This window comes from Cyanistes caeruleus, chromosome 9 (assembly GCF_971803275.1).
Source record: "Cyanistes caeruleus chromosome 9, bCyaCae1.hap1.1, whole genome shotgun sequence".
In the NCBI taxonomy this organism is placed as follows: Eukaryota; Metazoa; Chordata; class Aves; order Passeriformes; family Paridae; genus Cyanistes; species Cyanistes caeruleus.
This window is the reverse complement of record NC_141709.1, coordinates 1,592,628-1,614,650: the sequence shown is the minus strand read 5'-3', so window position 1 is coordinate 1,614,650 and position 22,023 is coordinate 1,592,628. Positions and strand designations below refer to the sequence as shown.

The 22,023-nt window shown below is 41.9% G+C and overlaps 1 protein-coding gene across 20 annotated transcripts in view; it reads left to right on the top strand.

The window, feature by feature from the left end:
• DNM3 (dynamin 3) overlaps positions 1–22,023 on the top strand; it is a 169,214-nt gene that overhangs the window by 129,464 nt on the left and 17,727 nt on the right. For all 20 annotated transcript variants that reach the window (XR_015273928.1, XR_015273929.1, XM_086842342.1 and 17 more), the window contains 3 exons: positions 15,961–16,125; positions 20,086–20,312; positions 20,913–21,146. Coding sequence is in view for 18 of the 20 variants with exons in the window: in XM_086842342.1 (XP_086698468.1) it covers positions 15,961–16,125; positions 20,086–20,312; positions 20,913–21,146 (626 nt within the window). In the remaining 2 variants the exon portion in view is untranslated. The remainder of the gene's footprint in view (positions 1–15,960; positions 16,126–20,085; positions 20,313–20,912; positions 21,147–22,023) is intronic.

The window sequence follows — 22,023 nt, the reverse complement described above, 5'->3', positions numbered from 1 at the left end:
ATCCTCCAATAAATCTAAAGCAACCTTCTTTTAGATGAGCTCAGTCTCTGACATGGTCCCTGTCTCAAGTGTCCTTAGTACTGATAGTCCAGTCCAACCTGCTTTCATCACTTTAAATGTTAATTTTTGGATCTTGGATAAAGTTTTTCCTTCCCTCCTCCATTACATGGAAGTTGTAACCAGCAGCCCACGGGAGCATCAATCGAGCTATTTACCTGCCTTTTCAGCTGCCTGCTCTTCTCTCACGAGGTGGAAACTCAGAGGACTGATCCTTCAGTTTGGAGACAGCAATGGGAAAATTCTGCTTCAAAAGGCAGGAATTGTTTCCTTACAATTTGAAGAGCCCTAAATTGCTCTGCACACACGTGTGAAACACACACTGCTTCTCCAGCCTCCTGAAGAAAGTGCTCAAACAATAATCTCCTTGCCCAATAGCCTAAGAGAAGTCTTCTCCAAAGGCCACATTTCCTCTTTTTCCAGCTCTAGTAAGCAGCAGAAGCAGCTTTGGATGGATCCAAAGTGCATGGGAGTTTTTGGAGAGCACTATCAAAATCCCTTCTCTCTTTCCTCACTTCTATACTCCCCATCTGAACATGAGAGCTGCTGCAGAGCCCTTTCCAGCTTGAAGGCAGGGGAGCATGGTTTGGAAATGGACAATGATCTCATGGGGGAGGAAGGAAAAGGACCATACAGTTCATATAAGAGGCAGAGTTATTCCAATTGAAATGTCCAGGGCTCTCAGAGGCTGCACTGCTCTACCCAGGGGAGGCTGAAAAGCAGCTTCAATGCAATGAAAATACAATATTCTCATTCTCACTGTGCAGTTTCATTTGACTCTTAAGGAAATGGCACAGCAGCCCTGGGAACAGGGGAAGTGTCAAGTGTTACCTCTCACCAGAAGTCTCTTGGCCTCCTCCATCAGTGACCAGTCCTGTACAGAACAGTTTTACCTCTACAGGACGTGCATTGCTCAGAGCAGAGACCACCAGCACGTGTGCTCCTTCCATGGCCACATCATAGCAGTGCCTTGGAATCATCTGATGCTCACTTGGATGTTCCTGGCCTTTCCTTCCTGTTTTTATTGCCAGCTGGTGAGCTCCCTGTCCCGTGCAGCAGCTGTCATTGCTCTGCCAGCATATAGCTGTGATTTGATCCTGTTTCTGTTTCTTCAATCCTTGAAGTTATCTGTGTCTTCCAGGACAGGGTTCAATCTCCCATTGTGTTGACATTACCTCACAATTTTGTCTAATGGGCAGAGTCAAATTTAACTGGCTATTATTATTATTATTATTATTATTATTATTAATTATTATGCTATTTTATTTCAGTAGGACCCATCCATGCAACACTTTGATGATTAAATCCTTCAAGGCTTCTAGTTCTTCTTTCCACATTTTAACTTATTCATCTGTAAGAAAGTTGTTTCACTGCACTATTCTGTCATTAATACTTATCTTTATAAGCTTATTTGCCAGTCTCCTAAGGGTATCACTATGTGAATCAAAGATCTGAAAAATCTGTTAATTTACTGAGTTTGGCATGCTCTGCCACCTTTATTTTTCTTTTTTTAATTTTATTTAAGGTCTCCCTTTAGAAGCATGTTCAAAAGCCTTGCATGCAGTCATGGTTTGACTAACAAGCCTGTATTTGCATCAGTTTTCTTCTCATTTTGTTAAGTCTGGCTGCTGCACTCGCTGTTCCACAGAACCAAGCGCTGGTACCTCCTTGCTGTGATTCTGCAGCCTCTCCATGGGCAGTAGCAGGAGCTGCTGCATTACTGGGAGCTGATGTCTGCATGTGGATGGATATCCATGATCATTTCAGGGGATTCTGCATAGTTTTATTTTGTTTGGTTTGGTTTTCTTTGTTTGTTCTTTATTTTTTTTTTGAAGGTACCAATTTATTCCCTCACTGCTTCCATTCCCATCTCCTGCCCTGGTTAGGAGAGAATGATGATTTTGCAGTAAGGTTTCTCTCACCTGAGAAAGCTGGTGCAAGAATTTTGTCTGTGAAAGCATGGTCTGAGGACCCCAATGGAAATCATGCTGTCAGATAGGAAACTTCAAGGCTGATGGCTCAGGTTTTCCCCTTTCCTACTCTGTGAGTGCCAGTAATTCACCCTCCTGGGCCACAGCACTTTGTCCTTTGACATTATCAGTGAACTGCAACTCAAACACAGCCTGTGATTCCAGACCATGGCCTTTCTTCTGTGCTTCCTTGGCCACTGAGTGGTTTTTGTTTTCCAATTCTTTCATTTTTCTACTGGTTCAGTTCCCATTCCTCTTCCTTCAGGCAAGTTGATCTCCCAGTGCCTGTTTCCATAAACCCTCACTTCCTTCAGCAGTGGTTCCTGTGAACCTTGGATCACATCCTCCTAGATTTTCTTGCCACTAACCCTTGCCCCTGCACTCACAGCTTGTGTGTGGCTGAAAGAAGGACATGCTTTTGTAGGCATCTGAATTGTGCTAATTCATGCTGAGGTAGGTGTCTGTCTAATTCTAGACAGCATTAGGCACAAATAAGAATTGTTTAATGTGGAATATGTAATTATCAATTGAAAAATCTGCACGCTCTCAGATGCCTTGTCAACACTTCATGCCTCAAAATGTGCAGCATCCAGCAGCTGTGGTGTTAACCTTTGCTAGGCCATGCTGAACATGTGAAAAGTCAATAATTTCTGTGTTTGCATGGGATCTTTGTTTGCTGTGATTAATGGTCCACTAACAGTGTCCAGTGCAAGTTCAGTGCAATGTACAAAGTGTCTTTGATGCCAGACATTCTACAGCGCTGTGCAGAAACCAAAGTTAATAGTTGTAAGCCTGAGAAGACTGGAATGTTTTCAATTTACTTTTAAACAAATGACTTTATTGTGCCATTCTCACATGGGAGTAAATTCCACAGCCTTAGTGCCACATTAGACAAAACTTTTTTACCTGCTGCTTTCTGTTTATGCTTGGAGAAAAGAAATTAACCTCAGTTAGGAGTTGGGGAAATAGGACAGGACTATTAAACACGGTGGGAATTCTGGCAGGGGTTTTGCTGGGAGCAGAGTGGGATGCAGGAGAACAGGATGTAGCTGAAGGATGATTTGTGGTGTAGTGTGGAGTTAAGGAATTCTTTGAAATCTGAAAATCAAACTCATGAAGGGCACCTGTAGGAAAAGCTTTAAAATTGATTTTGCCACTCCAGAAATGTAAGGAAGCAGTTGTAGTCTTAATTAAATGCCAGTGGATACTGGGAAGGAGATTCCTGGGGACTGTGGTTGGGGATGGATTGAGCCCAATTCCTGAAAGGAGCAATTCTCATGAAACTCATGTGGATCCATCCAGGAATGACAACTCGTGACCTCAAGGAGAGAAAGTGTCCCTGAACTCACCACATTCTCCTGTAATGGTAAAGATTTTCAGACCAACACAGGGAAGTTCTGAATTAGACTTTAATACTTATAGGATGAATTAATAGCATGAATTTGTAAAGACATGAAATGTGTGCAAAATGCCTCAGTAGGAACGTGGATCCATCCAGCATTGAAACCCTCTCATGATAATAAGTTGTGATCTTCTGGTAGATAAATAAATAGATAAATAGATAAATAATTCCTGTGACTCCTTTTGATTGAAACATGAGTGTACATTAATTACTTACAGAACCAAGAGCACTGGATGATTTTTTCAACTGCTCACTTGGCCTTTTTTGTACTAAACCTTTTTTTTACAAGGCTTTTGTTTTGTGCTTGTTACATGGGTTTATGGCTTTATAAATCCATATGCAATCAAGAAAAGGATTTGAGTTTTGTTTGGACTAGTTTTTGCTTTTACTTGGGCCATCTACAGTTCATTAGTATTTTATGTCATGCATCACAAATGGAAAAAAAAAAATACAGGTTTATATGATGCTCAGGTAAATGCAATTGCAGAATTTGGACAAATAAATCCCCTCACCTGAAAACAGCTTCAGAGTCTGTTGTCTTCCTCTGGTGTTTGTAACCTTCATCTGGTCTTTTCCAAACCAGCAGCTCCTCTCTGTGCAGTGGCTTCCCATAAAACCTTACCTCAGTTAGAACATGAACAATGCAAATGGTGCAAATAATTCTGCAGGGTCCTCAGAGCCCTAAAGCCTTTGCTGCCACTTGTTTGTCCTATAGTGTAAGACACACCTAAAGGTGATGCAGAATGTGGATGGTGAAAAGCATCTGAGAGTTATTTCAACTTGTGAGGCAGGGAAAGTCTTTCAACTTGGTTTCTTTTCACTGTGTGGCCTTTTTCCCATAGAAAGAAAAGGTATATATTGATCATTACTGAGACAAACCAATGTGTGTATAGCAGGGGACAGCTTTTACTCATCCTGAGTCAAACTCTCAGTGCTGGGAAGTTTGTGGGGGCAGAGGCAGGGCCAGTCCTTCCCAGGTGATGCCTGTGCATGGTTTATTTCCATGAAGAGATTTTGGTACAAGTCTGGATTTTCCAAACAGTCAAAAATATCTCAGGACTTGTTCTGGAGTCCTTTTCCTGTTGTGGGGAAGAAGCTGTAGGAGGGGAGATCAGACTGTTGTTTAATTGATTGTTCCTGGGCAGCAGGTGCTCAGCTGCCCTCTTCAGATGAGAAACACATTCAGATGGGAAAGTGAGGAAATCTCCCCAGACCTGAGGCTGTGCTGGGTTTCCACACTGGGCAGAGTAAGGAGACATTCTGTGCTTTTGCCTAAGATTCCTCCAGCTCTGTCTAACCCCCTCACTTCCTGGCCATCTGCAAAGGCAAGCCTCTGGTTTGCAGAATGTCTGGGGGAAAAAAAAGAGGAGGAGGAGGGAATGTGCTGGGCTGGAAGCATCTCATTCCCTTTATCTCCCAAATGCTACAGCAGGGAAATAACCTGTGCTTAAAGGTGGATCCCTGGGACACCCCAGTTTTTGGAGGCTGGTAGGGAACACGCAGCTCTGAACACAGAGGGGTCTCAAATGAAATTATATTCGAGTCTTGCCACAGAGGTCTTAATAGTCCATGAGTTTTAATGTAGCCATAAGGCTGTAAATTCAGAGATTTTGACCTCAAAGTCTTTGAGTATGTTTAAAAATAGCTCACTCATCCTCTTTTTATCACTTCATATACTCTGACACAATTTTGGAGCCTGCCTCCATCCCATGTAGCAGGGGAACACTGTAATTAAGAATCTAAGTTTTGAAAGGCTGTTCTCTCTTAGCTTAAGGCAGAATAAGGCTTTATGTATTTTGCAGGAGATTATAAACAATTCATTGGCTAAAATTAGCAGTAAAAAGGGAGCCCCAGCTCTTTCCTGCCCTGTGGTTTGTACCACAAAGACTTCAGTGTTTTTAAATCATGACAGAGCTCTCTAAAATCCTTGAAAGCATATTATGTATGTGTCACTTTGGCTCGGTTTGGAATAGTCTCACCTCCAAGCCAGAAGGCCATGGGTTCAAATTCCATGCCTGCCCTTGGATATAGCTGTCTTCCAGTAATTTCATTGCAGAAAACATTTAGAAGCATAGGGGAAGAAGAGAGGAATTTTGTGTCTGTAGCTCCACTGCGAGACATTCAGTCCTTGGGATGATCCATGAAACCACAGCTCTTCCCTCAGCAGGCACAAACCCTGGAGCAGGGCAGGGGGAGCCCTGATGGGGGTGGAAGTTTTTCCTCTTCTTGACAAAAGCAGTTGTAATCCTCAGGATTGTGCCTGATCCTGCTCCTCATCTTGCCACCAGGACAGGCTTTCCTCAAGAATGAGTCTTGACTTTGCCTTTTGCTGCTGATCAGTGACAGAAGAAATAATTTTGAACTGAAAACGCCCTAATAGGTCATTAAAAAAAGTTCAATTGCAAAAATAACCAAGTGAAGTGCCAAGTTAGGTTTGTTTGTGGCAACAGCAAAGCCAGGTAATTTTAACTGCAAAGGTAAACTCCATATGGTCACAGTCTTAATCACTGATGTCCTTTACCTTCCCCACAGAGAAGAGGTCAGAGTGATTTAAGTTTTAAACTTTATAGTTTCATTGTGGTTTGTGCCAAAGGGAATGCGGTCTTATAATATGAAGTGTTTATGTTTGTTGCTTACAGATGTGTATTAACTCACCAAAATCTCACCTTCTCTTAAATAAAATGTATTTTTAGGAGGGAAAAAAACCCCAACTTTCATTTTCTACTGCTTTTATAGAATGCATAGAAGGGGTTTGTCATAGTTTTACAATATGGAAACCACGTCATAAATGTTATGTATAATTGCTAACGACTCATTTCTCACTCTGAAAATAATTTTACCCAATAATTTTCAATTTCTGTTTTCGTGGCATGAATCCAAAATGCTCCTCTATGGATTATTTTCTTTTGTTTAGAAATATTTGTTACATTTCAGTAAAGCCCTCAGTGTTTTCAAATTTCTCCTCTGCTCTGTCTTGAGGCTTTTTTGCCACAGGACTTTTGCAGGTCCCATTTTTGTTTGCAGCTTTAAAGGGGACCTTAAATGGAGAGTATGGATATGGTGATCATTGATGCTCTGCTGGGGTAAGAGTTCTTGCCAGAATTTTTTTCCATAAGTCCTGACAGAGAGATAATGTGATGAGAACTTTGAATCTTAGGAACTGAATTACCAAATAAAATGTTTCGATGAGAGCTCAAGCTCTGCTTGGGATATGATTGGCATCTGGGAAAGGCACTTTTATCTACATGAAATGCTGGTGGTTTGTGTGCCCACTTACAAAATTAGATTAAATACATTTCCTCTTTCTTACTATTTTTTTTTCAGCTAGGCAATTACTGTTGGTACTACAGAGACTGAGAACTGGGCCAGGAGGTGGAGGGATAATCCATCTCATCCTGGCAGCAATGTTGGCTCATCTGGGATGTGGGTGGGGTGGTCCCTGCAAGGCCTGGGTTGGTAATGGGCTGTCAGAACTGGGGGTAAAAGGTGGGCTAGGGGGTTTCTGTGAGACAGATTTCTCTGCTGTGATGTGGTCCACGCTGGGGAAAAAAGGTTGAGAGCCCTCCCCATAGAGCTGAGCAGTGCTGGCTGAATGTGGGGCAGAGGGGAAAGGAAACGGTGCCGCTCCAGAGCCCAGGGATCCAACTGTGTGAAACCAGTGTGGCTGCTATTAAAATGCCATCTTCCTCTCCCTTCCCCTTTCCTTCCTCCCCTCCTCCCCCTCTGCTGTCAGCCTGGCTGAGGAAAAGTCAAATAACGTACGACTGTGTTCCTTGGCATCACGACTGCAATTTCCCTTTAGGGGCTTCAAACTTGAGAATGGGAGGTTTTAAATCTTGCTGATTCGTGCTATTCCAGCAAGCACATGTGTGAGGAAAAGGAACAATGCCAGTTCGAAAGAGAAATCACAAGTGAGAAATCATTGCTGCTAAATCAGGTGTTGCAGAGGCCAGTGGAAAATTCAGACCATAAGAAAAGTAGGAAATTACTTTGTTTAGAGCTGGGAAGGTTAATGAGAATGAATTAGAAAGTGCTCTTGTGTATTCAGCCTCTGAGGATTTGAGCAAAGTTAGAGGGATTTATTTACTGATTATCCAGACTATACAACTGGCAATAAGATTAAGTGAGGAATTTTGGAACATGCTGACATTTCTTATTTGCATCATTTACTATGGAGATCATTTGTCGGTGCTGCACTGAGTTTGTGGTGAACCAGGGCTTAGTCTGGCCCAGCAGAGACAGATCTGGTACTTCTCATGGCTCGAGGGATGTGGGGGTGAAAACAGTTTAACGTCCTCTTCTGTGTCTCAGAGAGGAAACATCAAGTTTGTCTAGGTGCTTATCAGGGGAGAATTTCAGAATATTTTCCTAGAAACCATTAATTATGGAAAAGAGCAGGAGTTATAGGGGACACATTGCATTAGGTGAAATAAAAATCAAAGAGAAGGTTGTAATTTATAGAGCCCAGCACTGGATGCTGTACAGAGCTCCCCCACTGCAAGGCCCCTCTGAGCCCATCCCTCTTGGCATGCACATGGATCTGCACATGGATCTGCTGCCCTCCTCCCCCTCCTCCTCCTCTTCCTCCTCTTCCTCCTCCTCCTCCTCCTCTATTACTTCAGCCAGGCTGCTGAGTACTCACAAGTTACCAGCTCAGCTGGAACAAATGAGGAAGGACCATGGAAAAGGAGCTCAGTACAATATTCCTTTGGAACAGATTATGATTTTAATTCATTATTCTGGGTACCTACCACTGAAATGATCACATTTGGTGAAAAAGGTGCAGCTCTTGCACGCAGACATGTTAAGTTGTAAGCTGCACTTTAAAAATGTCATCTCAGGCAAAGGATTTCACTCATCCCCTGTTTGTGCACTGAGCACTTACTTGCTCAAATTTCATCTCAAAAATAGGAAAATTCCTTGTTCCTAAAGGAATCCTTCAGCTGAGCCTTGTGCAATGTTGCTGGAATAAGGAAAATTTTGTTAGTGACCCTCTCTTGCTTGGTTACTGCTAAATAAGGGAGTAAATAACAGAGAGGCAAGGTGAGATTTCAGTGTTTGTGTTAAAACTTCCCATGGATTAATACAGCCTCATGAATGACTAATTTTCTTGCTTTCTGTTTTCATCATCTTTGATAGAAACTCTGGGACTTGTATTTGTTTTGGTTCTTAGGGGACTGCATACCACAGCCAGTAGCTTTAATCCTTTAATCCTCACATGTCCGGCCGATGCCTCCACCCATTGATTGCCTCCTTTCACAGCAAATGATTCTATTCCCCTCACAATTAATGGGTCAGCCTGCTGTCTCTGGGAATGTGTTGCATGCATTTGGTAACAAATCCACAATAAATTTCAGCCTGAACATTATCTGACCACACTTCGTGTCATCATCATCATCATCATCATCATCATCATCATCATCATCATGACTTGAATTCCAGGGTAACTCACCACGTTTGCAATATCCACTGACATCCTTCTACACTGAAATAATAGCAAATACCGTGCCAATAATATCTCATATCCTAGATTTTTATTTTTATTTTTTGGTAATGTGCTCTGCTAAGTATGAGGCACTTCATGTGTTGTTATGACAGGGAAATTCTTTGACTGAAAAGTTTGCAAATTCCAAAGTAGTATTTGTTTTATAAACAAAGGTGCTGTTTTCCTTATGCCAGCCTCTTTCTGCTTTTGCTTGTCCAGCAGTCTCTTCTGAAAGGCATGAAGCAGCTGTTGGCCCCCAGTCAAAACTTGCAGTGCAGGGTGGGTTATGTAAAAGTCCTTTGTGTGAGAGGTGTACATGGCAGCACATGGTGAAACTGAAGTGCAGATTCTTTGAGGGGAGAAAGCCATTCACAGCAAGGTTTGATTTTTCACTCAATTTTTGCACAGAACAAAAAGTAGAAGATACTGTAGTTTTGTTTTATTTTATTTTATTTTATTTTATTTTATTTTATTTTATTTTATTTTATTTTATTTTATTTTATTTTATTTTATTTTATTTTATTTTATTTTATTTTGTTTTATTTTGTTTTGTTTTATTTTATTTCATTTTATTTCATTTTATTTGGTATTTTCAGCAATCCCTCTTCTTGTTGCAGTGTGGTGGGCAATTTCACTCCACTCTGCACCCAGCAGCACCCTCTGGATGGAAGGGATGTGAGAGGCTGCCTATTTTTCTCAAGGAAAAGTCTCTGTACCTAGGTTTTTTCTGAGGGATGCTGCTCTAATCCTTGGAAGAGATTTGCAGCTTTCCTGGTCCATCTATTTCTGTGCTTCACTATGTTTACCATATAACACTTTCCAAATACTTATTTGACATATTTTGCTGTTTGCAAAGATGTTCATCTCCACCCTTCCACAAGTGATTTCTTTTGAACACTTCAATCCTAATTTATCTTACCTTTTGCCTTCAGGTAATATTTTACAGAGCCCTAAGCAATATTCAATAGGTTCCTGTGAACACTCTCAAAATGTTCCTTATATTTCTGGTGGTGTGATAAGCAGCACTGGATGCACAATTCTTGTACTGATTTCATATTAGACAGACATTTATTGACTCATGCTCAGTTTATGTTGCACTGTGGACACAGCTCCTTTTTTGCTGAACTGCTCCTGAAGTGGCCATTCTCACACTCTGTGTTTATAAATGATTTATTCCTGCCTAAGGAACCCCATGGTGGCATTCTTGGGGTGTCCCGTGCAGGGCCAAGGGTTGGACTTGATGATCCTTGTGTGGGTCCCTTCTGTGAGGACTGACAGTGATCAGATAAGAGATTTTTAGGCTTCAGGCATTAACTTGGGCCTGTGGGAAACTGAGTCACACAACTCTGTCACTCTGGCCTGAGAAATCATAAGGAGGAATCCCAACAGTCCTTGGAGAAGGAAAACAACCTTTGCAGGTGTTGTTTGTTCCTTGTTGTTTGCTTGTCAGAAACGGCCCAGGGGTGTTGTTCCAGCTGCCCAGTGATGGTGATGGGTTGGTTTCATGAGCAATGAGAGTTTTACCTCCTCAGACCTGCTCAGAGCTGTCTAGAAAAGAAGATCTGGAAGAACAAAACTGGAGAGTCTGTGTGGTCACTTTGTCACAGTGTGACACCCTTCCAGCTGAGGAGAATCTGTAAAGTCAAATACTTCTCATTCACAATGAATTCATCTAGATTTTCAACCTGTTTCTCTAGGCTGTTGTGAACTCTGGTCCTGTCATCTAACTTGTCATCTACATCCCCTTCCAGTTTCTTCTCATTCTCATTTATGTAGCAAACCCAGGCTATAACCCACCATCCTGAGCATTAAGACTTTAATAAGCACATTATAAACCACAGCCCATACAAAAGTCCCCTTGATACAGTTCTCCAGTTTCCAGCAAGCCATTGACAGCTTTTCTATGGCAATGAGCATCCAAGAGAAACTGCAGGGAAAGCACACTTCCATTAATGAAAATGTCACTTGAGATTGTGTCAGAAAGCTTTGCTGAAGTCTGAAATGGGTGGTATCTGTGTTATTACCCCTAAGATCTGAATCCCTGCTCTAAAAGGAGATTGGATTGATTTGCTATTCAATCTATTAAGAACTGTGAGATGGAAGTAAATCCAGATTTCTTGGAGTTCTGGTAATGCATCATTCCTCTCAGTCTCACAGCTCCAAATCAGCTTCTTGATGGAATGAGGCAGGGAGAGAGAGCCTGACAGGATCTGGGATGGTTAAAGCCATGGAGGCACCTGGGGAACAGTGTGTGGATTCTGCAGGAGGATTTAGCTGATGGTCTGAACTGGGCAGTGTCTGGATCCACAAAGAAGAATCAGAGTAATTGATAGCTCAGGCTAATCTGGAGAGTGAAATACTTGTGAACCAAATTGCACTCATTCTTCTGGGAGCTGTGAAGTGAGAGAGATGGGGTGTGTGAGGGAATCAGAACCTCTGCTTGGAGCAGTTCAGGGCTGCTCATGGAGGCACAGCAGCTGAAAGGAGCAGCCTGTGGGTGGCTCTCTAAAGGGAGCAGCAGTACAAAGTCAGGACATGCTGAAAGCATGGAAGAGAGTGGCAAAGTCACCCTCTGTGAGGGAAAAGGCCAGCTTCCAAGCTACCCGGGAAGTGTTCTTTTTCTGCTGCTTGCTTTGTTGTAAATACACAAAAGTAATGTATTGTCATTTACTTGTGGTTCCTTCCAGTAAGAAAACCTCACTGTGTGAAGCCATCATGTGGTTTCAGCAGTCCTCTGGCAAAAGGCACACTATGTACAGCTGAGAGCATCTCAGCTAAATTATATATCCAGATCAAACTGCAATGAAGAGAGAATCAATTGTAAAGATTTAGGGAAAAGCAGGGGGGGTTAGGACAACTGCAGTGTGCTGAGTGTTGGTGCATTAAAGAAAAAACTTACTTGGACAGGGATACATAAAACAGATTTTATATGTATTTTCAGCAGCTGTGAATTAATCTGGCTGGCATAATTAATTCTCAGGTGGTCGTTGTTGTTATGAACTTGGAACTGTAAATGAAAGAGCTGAAAGCAGCTTTTAAATGAGCCATTTCTTCCTGCAGCCATGGACATATTTCTTACTGTACAGAGCATGGCTTTGCTGCTGCTCTGATTTTTACCCTTGAGTCAGTTACCTTCCAGTCTGCTTCCTCATGGTGATTGTTAATAGAATGGCTCTTTGATTACAGAAAATTGGTTGATACACTTCTCTAATGAAAATGCTAGACAAATGCTCCTTCTTGGAACTGACATCAGGAAAGTTATACAAGACATGCTTAAATATGCTGGCAGCTGCCCTGAATGTAATGAAATCATGGAAATTAGAAGTATTGCTCTCTCTGTGTGGCCAGCTCAGGACTGTTTTCAGTGTGTTACCCAGTTTTGCTGTGAATTTTAAAAGGAATCACTTTTCATTAAGTTTCCCTGGGACATTCCTTATGAACTTGCTTATAATTTCTACAATCAGAAGAATGACCCTGATATCCTAAGGTATTGCTCCTTTGTTTTGGATTGCACACAGTTCCTCGTGCCTGCATCCCCAGTACCACACTAAATCATTCCCCCTGCAGCAGAGAGTTTCCAATCTTCAGAAGATCAATAACTTTTCTGGTAGAAACGATGAAATCCTATTCCCACTGCAGCCAGCAGTAAAATTCCCACAAACTTAAGAGGTTTGGATTTCACAGGCAGTTTTTAGTCTGCTCTTGTAAGATACATTAGTTAATCCTTAACACACTCTTAGTACAGGAGGTGTCTAAATGCAGGGAAGTTGCAGAGGAGCAGTGGTGTACCTTGGGTTTCAGTAGCAGCTCTTTATGCAGGGATCACAGAGCAGCTTCTGAAAGACAGGTGAGACCACAGCAGAGTGCAGGGGATGGATATTTTTAATCTCCTAAAGTGCAGGGAGCAGAAGGGAAGGATGGCTGTGGCTGTGTGGAAGGTTACATGGAAGCACCACCCTGGCTCCCACATTGGCTTCTCTTCATCTGTGGTTTTTTCACCTGTTGCTTCCTTGTAGCCTTGCTGTGTTTTCATCACATAACCTGATTTAGAGTTTTCCCAGATGAATTCATTTCCTTTGGTTGTTTTTTAGCATTCTAGCTTCTTCCTTAGCTTCTTTGTTGGAGGTTTACAGAACTCCCTAAAGTGATTGCATTTGCATTCCTTTGAAGTAGTAAGATTCCTTTCCTGTCAACAATTAATAGCAGTATTAAGCAAGAGTCAACTGACTAAAAACTTAGTCCAGATTCATGTGCTGTCACTTAACACTTGGTGTTGGAATTAGTGAGTTCTGGCTTGGGATGAGGAGCTGAAAGGGCTGGGGCTGCCTTGGCTGCTGGGAAATGATGCATGGAAACCTGTTTGAACCTTCTTCCTTCTCCTTTCCTGCAGTGGTCAGAAAGCTGGGAGGGTTTGCTCCTGTGTTTGATTTGGGTTTATTCATTGAGCAGATTTTGAGTGCTGTAAGAAACAGTGGCAGGGGCTTGGGCTGAAGGATGATTTGGGCTGGATGAAGGTGGAGTCACTGTGAGGCTCAGAGAGACAAGAGCTGTTGTGAAAGAATGGCCTGGAGGTGGAAAAGGGCATCTCTGTCACTTGTGATGCCCAGCCTTACCAGGCAACCTCACTTCTGGCTGCTGCTGCTGGCACAGAGCAGAGGCTGCTGAGCAAAGAAAGCTTTTTAATGCTTGGAAGTGTCCTGGAGGGCACAGAAATCTGCTGGAAGCAGATTTCCATCTGCATGATGCGATGCAAACAAGATGGTTTCTGGCATGAAAAGCCTCCAGTTGAGACATCAAATCATTAGAAATACTATGGCCAGAAGCTTTCATAATAAATTACTGTAAAGTCATGAAAGATTGATCTTTTTTGATTTCAGAGAAAATAAATCAACAGTATGAAGTCAGCTCTGTTACAGTTTCAAACAAGAGACTCTTACCCTTTGCCTTAAAGATCAGAGACAAATTACTATTTTTACTTTACATTCTCTTGATGAGGATAATGATAAACATCTGTCACTTTGCTGCTTAGCCAGTTAGGAATCTTACTGCAATCTGTAATTTAAAGAGTGAAAAAAAAATAAAAGGAAAAAAAATACTTGAATAAACTGCACTTTATATAGACAACAAAGAAGAAAAGAAAGAGAATAGATGTGAAATACAGGGGAACTGGGGAGGGGGCATTTTTGGTCTGCAGTTACTTGGCTAAAATCTGTAGATATATAATAGATGTATGATTTTTTATTGAATTGGTATTTCACAAGGAAAATTACCATTATTTTTTTTTTTCTTTAGACATGGAGGCTAAGGAAAATAATCTTTGCACTGTGATTTTTGGCTATATGCAGGTTATTAACAAAAAGATTAAGGTTTATAAGGTAGTGCCTACCAGTGCTACAGCATTGAAAACCCTGTTTTCATCAAGAGCTCATTCAGCATCCTCCACACTCACAAGATTTTTAGGAAACACTTCTAATTATTTTTAAAGAGCAGCTGCTTTTCCAGTAATTCACCTGTACTTTTGCAAGCTCTTTTACAAACACTCTGTTTTGTTTCCACATGGTACATGGGGTTTTATTTCTTAACAAAACTCAAACACATCACAAGCACACCATTTCATTTAGACTGGACTGCCCAAGCTGTATAAAAGGTTACAAGTGGTTTATCTGCCAGTGCTGTGTGAGCAGAAGCAATCCCTGCACTAGGACATGAAACCAAGAATCCCTTCTTGGCCCAGTTTCCTGCATGGAGAAGCCTCTTTGGTGACATGTTTGCATATTTAGCACTAATGGCCTTTCACTGCTGGGTTTGATACCGATCTCAGCTGCTCCAGAAATCTTTAAAGCACCAGGCACGTGCCAGTTTTAGCAAAAAGCTCTGTTGTAAATGGAGCTGTGCTGGCAGGGCTGATACAGAACTCGTTCTTCTCATGGGCTTCTTCAGTTTTTGCAGTGCTTTCTGTTTCTTTGTGTTCTTCACGTGCAAGGCCAGGCTGGATGAGCAGCCTGGGTTGGTGGGAGGTGTCCCTGCCTGGAAGGAGATGAGCTGCAAGGCCACTTGCAACCCAAAGCACTCTGTGATCCTAGGATTTTATGCTTCTAAATACCCATAGAACAGTTTTATATTTTTATAGTTTGTGCTAATAATGATCTGGGGATTGTTTTCAAGATGAAGTATTACATCAGAGTTTGGGGAACATTGTTCTGGGTAGAAATTCCATTCTTTTGGCATCTTAGAGCCTCAGACAGCAGTTTGATTTTCACCAAAAAGGCTACTACTTTTTTTTTTTAAGGTTTTCCTATATTTATACAGGCCAGACCGAAGCAAAGTATAGGCCTTTTAGCTTCCAGTTAAAGTTCCTGGTATTTAATTAGGTCAGCTGTTTACATACAAATAAGGTTTATTTCTGTCCAATGAAAAAGAGACCTCAAATACATAATCCAGCCTTGAGCATTGGAAGCAATGATGCTTTTGCTGTTATCTTTTATAAACTCTTAGTTTATATAGGTGCTATTCACATCTAACAAGTCTGAGACTGAGCTCAGATTTTTTGTGACAAAATTTGTCACAAATGGGTCAGCCTTAAATAAGAGGGGTGGGTTTAACCCACAGAAGGGTAAAACTCAAAATCCAGACTTGTGGTGCTGCTTTCTTGCATGGGTCCAGCTGGCTGGATGTGAATGGTAAAAGATTTGATAATAAGTATTGCAGTAAGTGATCTGAGAGAATTTCTTGATGTGACATTTACCACTGTGAGTCTTTACTCTTTATTGTCTTTACTAAACTTTGTTTAATATAAAGTTAGAAATTTGTGTGGAAATACATACATGTACTTTGTGCAAAAAGTCTCATTTGGCATTAAAGATAAGTTCATGGTGCTGAATACTAATTTTAAATAGGCCAAGACTTCATATTTTAACCTGTGGATAGTCTTTGTATACAGTTATGTTGCTGGATTGCTACAGTTTAAGTCCAGGAGTTTTTCCCCCAATATATTTCAAGTTTACTGAAATTTGAAAGAATTTTTTTATTTTTTTTCTGCTTTGTAGACTGAAACTGAAGAGAATGGCCAAGCAGATAATTTTTCAATGGATCCCCAGCTGGAAAGACAGGTGGAGACAATTCGAAATCTTGTGGACTCCTACATGTCTATTATTAACAAATGTATCCGAGATTTGATACCGAAAACAATCATGCACCTCATGATCAATAATGTAAGTAGAATCCATGGTTCTAAATTAGTTCAACATGTCTGTCAAATCTCTCACTCTCAAACACACCTCTGGAATAGAGCAGCAACAGCAGGTACTAGAGAGAAGAATAAATGTCACATTTGTAGACAAAATATTTCAGTATTCCATAGTACTTGGAAGTTCTGCAGCCTTTTCAAAGGCTGGCACACTGCCTTGAGTGCTTATCCCAAAATCCTAAAGACTGAATTAATTTAATTTTAATCAGAACATAAGTTATTATTTAAAGGTAACTCGAGGTGGGGGTGGTTTTGATATAACAAGAAAAGGAATTGGGAGCTCTGTGTGGGCAGCCTGTGAGAGCAGCAGAGCAGAGTTGTGCTTCCCCTGATTTTCAATCTTCAGCCTTTGTCACGGGTTCATAAAGCAGTTCTTATTTTGTTTAGGTTTCTTTATATTTTCAGGTTACCATTTTCAAGGAATAAATCTGGAAGCTTTGGACACCGTTGTTTAGATAAGCAGATGTGGTTGGTTGATTTATTGTGTGTGTCTTTCTTAGATCTGAAGATTATTTGGTTAACAAAACAGCTTTGAGATACCATTGTTTTTCCACTGCAGTGGGATCTTGGCAGAGTTCTGAATGGACCTTGTTGAAAACTAAGCTTAATATTAGTGCCCCTGCTGCCATATAAATTACTAGTGGGAAGCACAGCCCCTGCTAGTTCTGAGCAGGTCATCAAACCACTCGGCCTTTACAAGTGCAATATGCTATGAGGCAAATGTGATTAGAAGGTAGCATTTACTTTTGACTCAGAGCCACCTCTAGCCTTCATCTGATGGATTTCATTAGCCCTGTGGAATTTGTGTTGCACTTAAGAGTTAGGTGGTTGGACAGGAAATTTCAGTGGGATTTCTTGGCGTATTTAATATGAGCAGAATTTTTGCACGAGGGCAAGAGATTTTTCATTAACTTCTTCAGGTTTAGGGGAGTCAGGATCTAGGTAATGCTCCAGTTATGGGTGAAGTTCTAAAAAAAACCATGGGAACAATGGAGCTGCCTTTTTTTCTGGAAATCAGCCATGCTGTAGATTTCATAAGTTGAGTGTGTGTCCTCACTGCTCTTTTCAGATCACTGCTAGCAGCTTGCTGCTTTGACTTAGCCTATCTCCAGTGCCCTTGGAAAAGGCTGGGGTTTAGCTTTCATTTCATAAACAGCAGAGCTCAGTGAGCAGTTGCTTTTGAAAGCTTACATTAAATTTTCTGCCACTCACCTCCTCATCTGGAATCATTTAGCGGTCTCTGAAGTGTGTGCGTCCCTCAGAAGTAGATTACTGGAAGATTTTGTGCTTTCAGTCTCATCAGCTGTTGGTGACATTGATAAAGCCTGCCAGGCTGGCACACAGAAACCACACACTAAAACATCAGCTACATTTCAGCTGACCTCATGGTCCCAAGCTGCATTTAGGCTTCCTGGTGAGCTGAGGCCTACACCTCCATCCTAGAGTTTAAACCTGTGGCAAAGAAAATATTTGAAAGAGCTGTGAAGAGTGACACTACAAGCATTAATGAATTTGTTTCTGTACAGCATAGGCAGTAAAATACCATATTGAATACAATAAAAATAGCAATTTTTAAAAATCAGGGTTATTGAAAAGAGAAAGAAATGGTTGAATTAAGAGTGTTGAGCCCTGCCAAAAGGTTATGCAAAGGTCTGGAAAGGAGCCGAGCTGTGATGGAAGGTGGGTCCTGTTAAGTTCCTTGGAGTATTCAGAAGTCCAACCCATCCACCAGGAGTTAAGTGAAAACACCCTCCCTCCCCCTTAATGAACATACTCTGTATTTTCTGCTGCCCCATCATGTTGCCTCCAAACCTCTGGAAACAAATCGATCCCAAGGAATTTGTTTCCATGACAATTGCAACCTCCCAAGTTTTCCTAGAACTTCCTTTCCACTTTGTGAGCCCATAAACAAGTAGTTATAATTCAAGGAAAGTATCAGATTCAAACTCAATGTACAGAAAATAATTAAATGCTGTCCCTGAGCATATTTTGGGGCCTAAGCCTACATTATTGTATTCCAAGTGCATCCCTTGTTCTTCCCCTAGGCTGGATGTTGATTACATTAAAGGAAAATACATCTACCACACAGAATTGCATTGAGTTACCATTACCAATTCAAACATGCCCAAACTAAACACACGTACACAAATTTGTAGCTCATGATGCCTTGGTATCCTGGATTATACAAGAAGGGTGGTCTGAAGAGTAGTCAGTGAATGCTCCATAAACAGTGCTGATAGTGATCTCAGCTTGGGAGAAAAACTCCAGAGGACTTGTCAGTGGCAAGCTGCAGCTCAGGGAATGGGTTGTGTTTGCATTTGAGGCAGTGCCGTGTGTTGTCTTCCCCATTCCAGAGTGCCAGGGCAGATCTGGCATTTGGGTGCTTGCTACAGTTCAGCTTTGACTGCAGGCCTGATGTCTGTGAAGGAAAAGGTTTTAAATCATTCCTGGGAGTCTGCTTTCCAGAGAGGAGCAAACACGAGTAAGCATCACTTTCCCTTCCATTTCCAAGCTGGAGAAAGTGGCTCTGGTGGAAGATGTTCCTCTGTCTGGTACAGCACAGGAGGCTGATCCAAGAACCATCCAAGACAAAGCAGTCTTCCCTTTCCAGAGGAGTTCAGGGATTTACTCAAATCCTCTGCCAGTGACAGACAGGGACCTCTCATGATAATTGTCACAGGCTGATTTTTTTCAAACAGATATTTGTGGTTTAACAATGCGTTTACAATCAGCTCTGGCCTTAATCTAATTTTAAGACTTCTTTTTTTGAAGTGATGCCATTAAAATGCTCATTTCATCGAGCAGAATGTGATGCTGTTTAACTATGATATGTTTTTAATGTGGAGTTTTTGGCAATCACAAGGAAAGTAGTGTACTCTGGCTCTTGATCAGTACCATCTACTGGAAAACAGCGTGAAACTCATGGAAAAGTTTTGCAAGCTTTGCTAAGAATTGGTGCATCTCCTGTCATACGTGAATGGGAACTGACAGCCAAGGCCAGGCAATATGGTTTTGTTTCCCTGTGAGGTCTGTCCTGGCTGCCTGCTCCTTGCTGGTGACCAGGAAGGGTCCCATGCCTGCACTGTCTGACTGCTCTCACTGACCTCTAAACACAAACATTGCCTTAGTCTCGCTGTCAGCCTTTAAATCACAAAACTAGCACAAACCCATGTGCGAACGGAGCTCAGGTTTATGTAATCAGAATCCTGGGAATGTATTATCATCAGTATCTCCAGCTCAAAAAAACTTTATGGAGCAAAGCACCAGATGAGAAATAGATCAGAACAGCAACAAAAGTCTCAAATGCAAGGATTTAGTAGGTCAGCAGTTGGTCTATTTACCACAGTCTTATTTAATCAGAGTACCTTTAGCTTTTTATGTCTCCTAATGTGGCCCAGGTTTCCATAACCAGGGCAGGCATAGCAGGAAATCAATATAGTAAATTAGATTACTTGGAGACTTCTCCCTTCAATTTGAATGTGTGTGGATGGGTTATTCAGAATCTGACAGTCTTGCTGGAAATGAAAGACACTGTCTACAATAGGGTAAATTGTTGCTAAGAAAGTAATTGACAGGTATGTCATAAAACCTGAAAATTCCCATTCCCTGGGGAATTTATATCTGATGGTACTGTCACTTACTTCCCAGTCAGCCCTTTAGAAATGGCCCAGAATGCCAGCTGGCTCCTGGGAGCTGTTGGGAAACCTGTTAGAAATGAACTGTAAGCAGAGGTGTCATCTCAGAGATACAGAATTGCAGAGAACTGGTGTAAGGTAGTGAGAGAAACTGATTTAACCTCCAGCTTCCATTCATCTCCCCCTGGATTTGTTCAGCATTGTATTTTCCATAGAGATTTTTATTTCTTTGGTGGTTTGGATTTTTATTTATTTTATTTATTTATTTTTTTTTTGGTCTGGTGAAATAGGTAAAAGAATTTATCAATGCAGAGCTGCTGGCTCACCTGTATTCTTCGGAGGACCAGAACACTCTGATGGAGGAGTCGGCGGAGCAGGCGCAGCGGCGGGACGAGACCCTGCGCATGTACCAGGCCCTGAAGGAGGCTCTGGCCATCATCGGGGACATCAGCACCAGCACGGTCTCCACCCCTGCTCCCCCTCCTGTCGACGACTCGTGGCTTCAGCAGGCACGCAGGTGAGGAGCCTCAAATCTGCATCGCCACCAAATTCAGGACAGGCAGATGGAGTCTGCATCAGGAGCTCCCTCCCTGCCTGTCTTTTGGGGAAGGTGTTCTTCCAGGTCTTAATGACATCTGTGAGGAAACTGAAAACATTTTCCCATCTATGCCTGTTCTGGGGGATGTTTATGTGAGCACCAGACAGGATATTTGCCTTGCAAAAGATCATCCAGTGAAGTTACAGCTTTTCTGATGCTTCAAATAGCAGCTGCTTCTATCACCCCTTTTGCGTATCCACTTGGCCTCCCTTTGCAAGCTGTTAAAATAATTCAGCATCTCAGGCTCTGTGTCCTAGAAATTCCACTTATCAAAACATTATTAGGACTTGAATAATAAAATCCATTATATTTACCGCTCTGCTTGTATGTTGTCAGTGGGAAACACGTGAGACTTAATTGTATGTGATCCTCTGACACTGACAGCGAAGGAAAATTCCAGTAAAAAACATCTGTCATAGGTTTCAACTTTTGTTTAAAGTAAAATAAAATGCATCAAAGAAAACCCAAAACCCGAACCCCCACCTTACTGAACTTTTCAAATCTCTGCTATTTCACCAGATCACCTCCTCCAAGTCCTTCAACTCCGAGGAGACCTACACTGAACAATCCCCCAACCAGACCCTTATCTGGCCGAGGACCCGCTCCTGCAATCCCCTCTCCAGGCCCTCAGTCGGGGGCTCCCCCAGTCCCGTTCCGCCCTGGAGCTCTGCCTCCGTTTCCCAGCGCTGACGCCCATGGAGGACCTCCCCAGGTTCCCTCTCGGCCCAGCCGGGCTCCTCCCAGCGTGCCAAGGTAAGAAGTTGGGAGTTGCTGGTGGTGGCGTGGTTCTCTCCCTCTGGCACGACACAGACTCTGAGCCGCGACGTGGGCGGGAAGGCGAGTGCTGTCGTAGAGAAAGTCTCGTGGCAAAGCAAAACTGGGCATTCCCTGCACGGTCAAAAGGGTTTGAGGGAAGGGATTTTTAAATTTTTTAAATTGTTTGAAAAGATAGGGAGATTTCTTTCATTTAAAAAAATTCTAGTCAGTCAGTTGGAAGACCCTGATTGGCTTACATGAAGAACTCCAGCTCTGGTTGAGAGAAGTCACCTTCCCCCACCAGGAGAGGGACAGGGGTAGAGCTCTCCACTTCTGCCCTTCTGAACCCTCACCAGAGGAAGCAAGGGCTCTCCTGGCAGAGAACAAGAGCAATTCTTGTAGAACCAGTGGAACAAACTGCTGGAGTGTGATTCTTGTCCCACAAGGCCAGTTATTTCCAGTCCCTAGTTGTCTGACAGAGTACATCATATGGTACCAAGCAATTAGTTAAGGAACAAGATTATCTTCAGTGTGTTATTTCCTTTCCTTGCCAGGGCTTTGCATTTAGCAGGACCTTTTAAAGTAGCTTTGCATATTGTATAATTTTCTATGGCATTAACTGCTTTTTTATATAAGTTATATGAATAGAATGTCCTTAATGTTTATTTTCACAATGATGTAATACACATAATCACTTATATATATACATATATATATAAAAACCTCTGATTCTGAGGGATTCATTAACTTTCTAAATTATGAGAGGCGTGGGCAGATAAGGCAATGTTGGAACAAAGAAGTTTCTCCATTTTTTGATAAATTAACTGTTACATTGAAAGTACTCACAGTTTGGGAAAAAAAAGGGCCAGCTAAA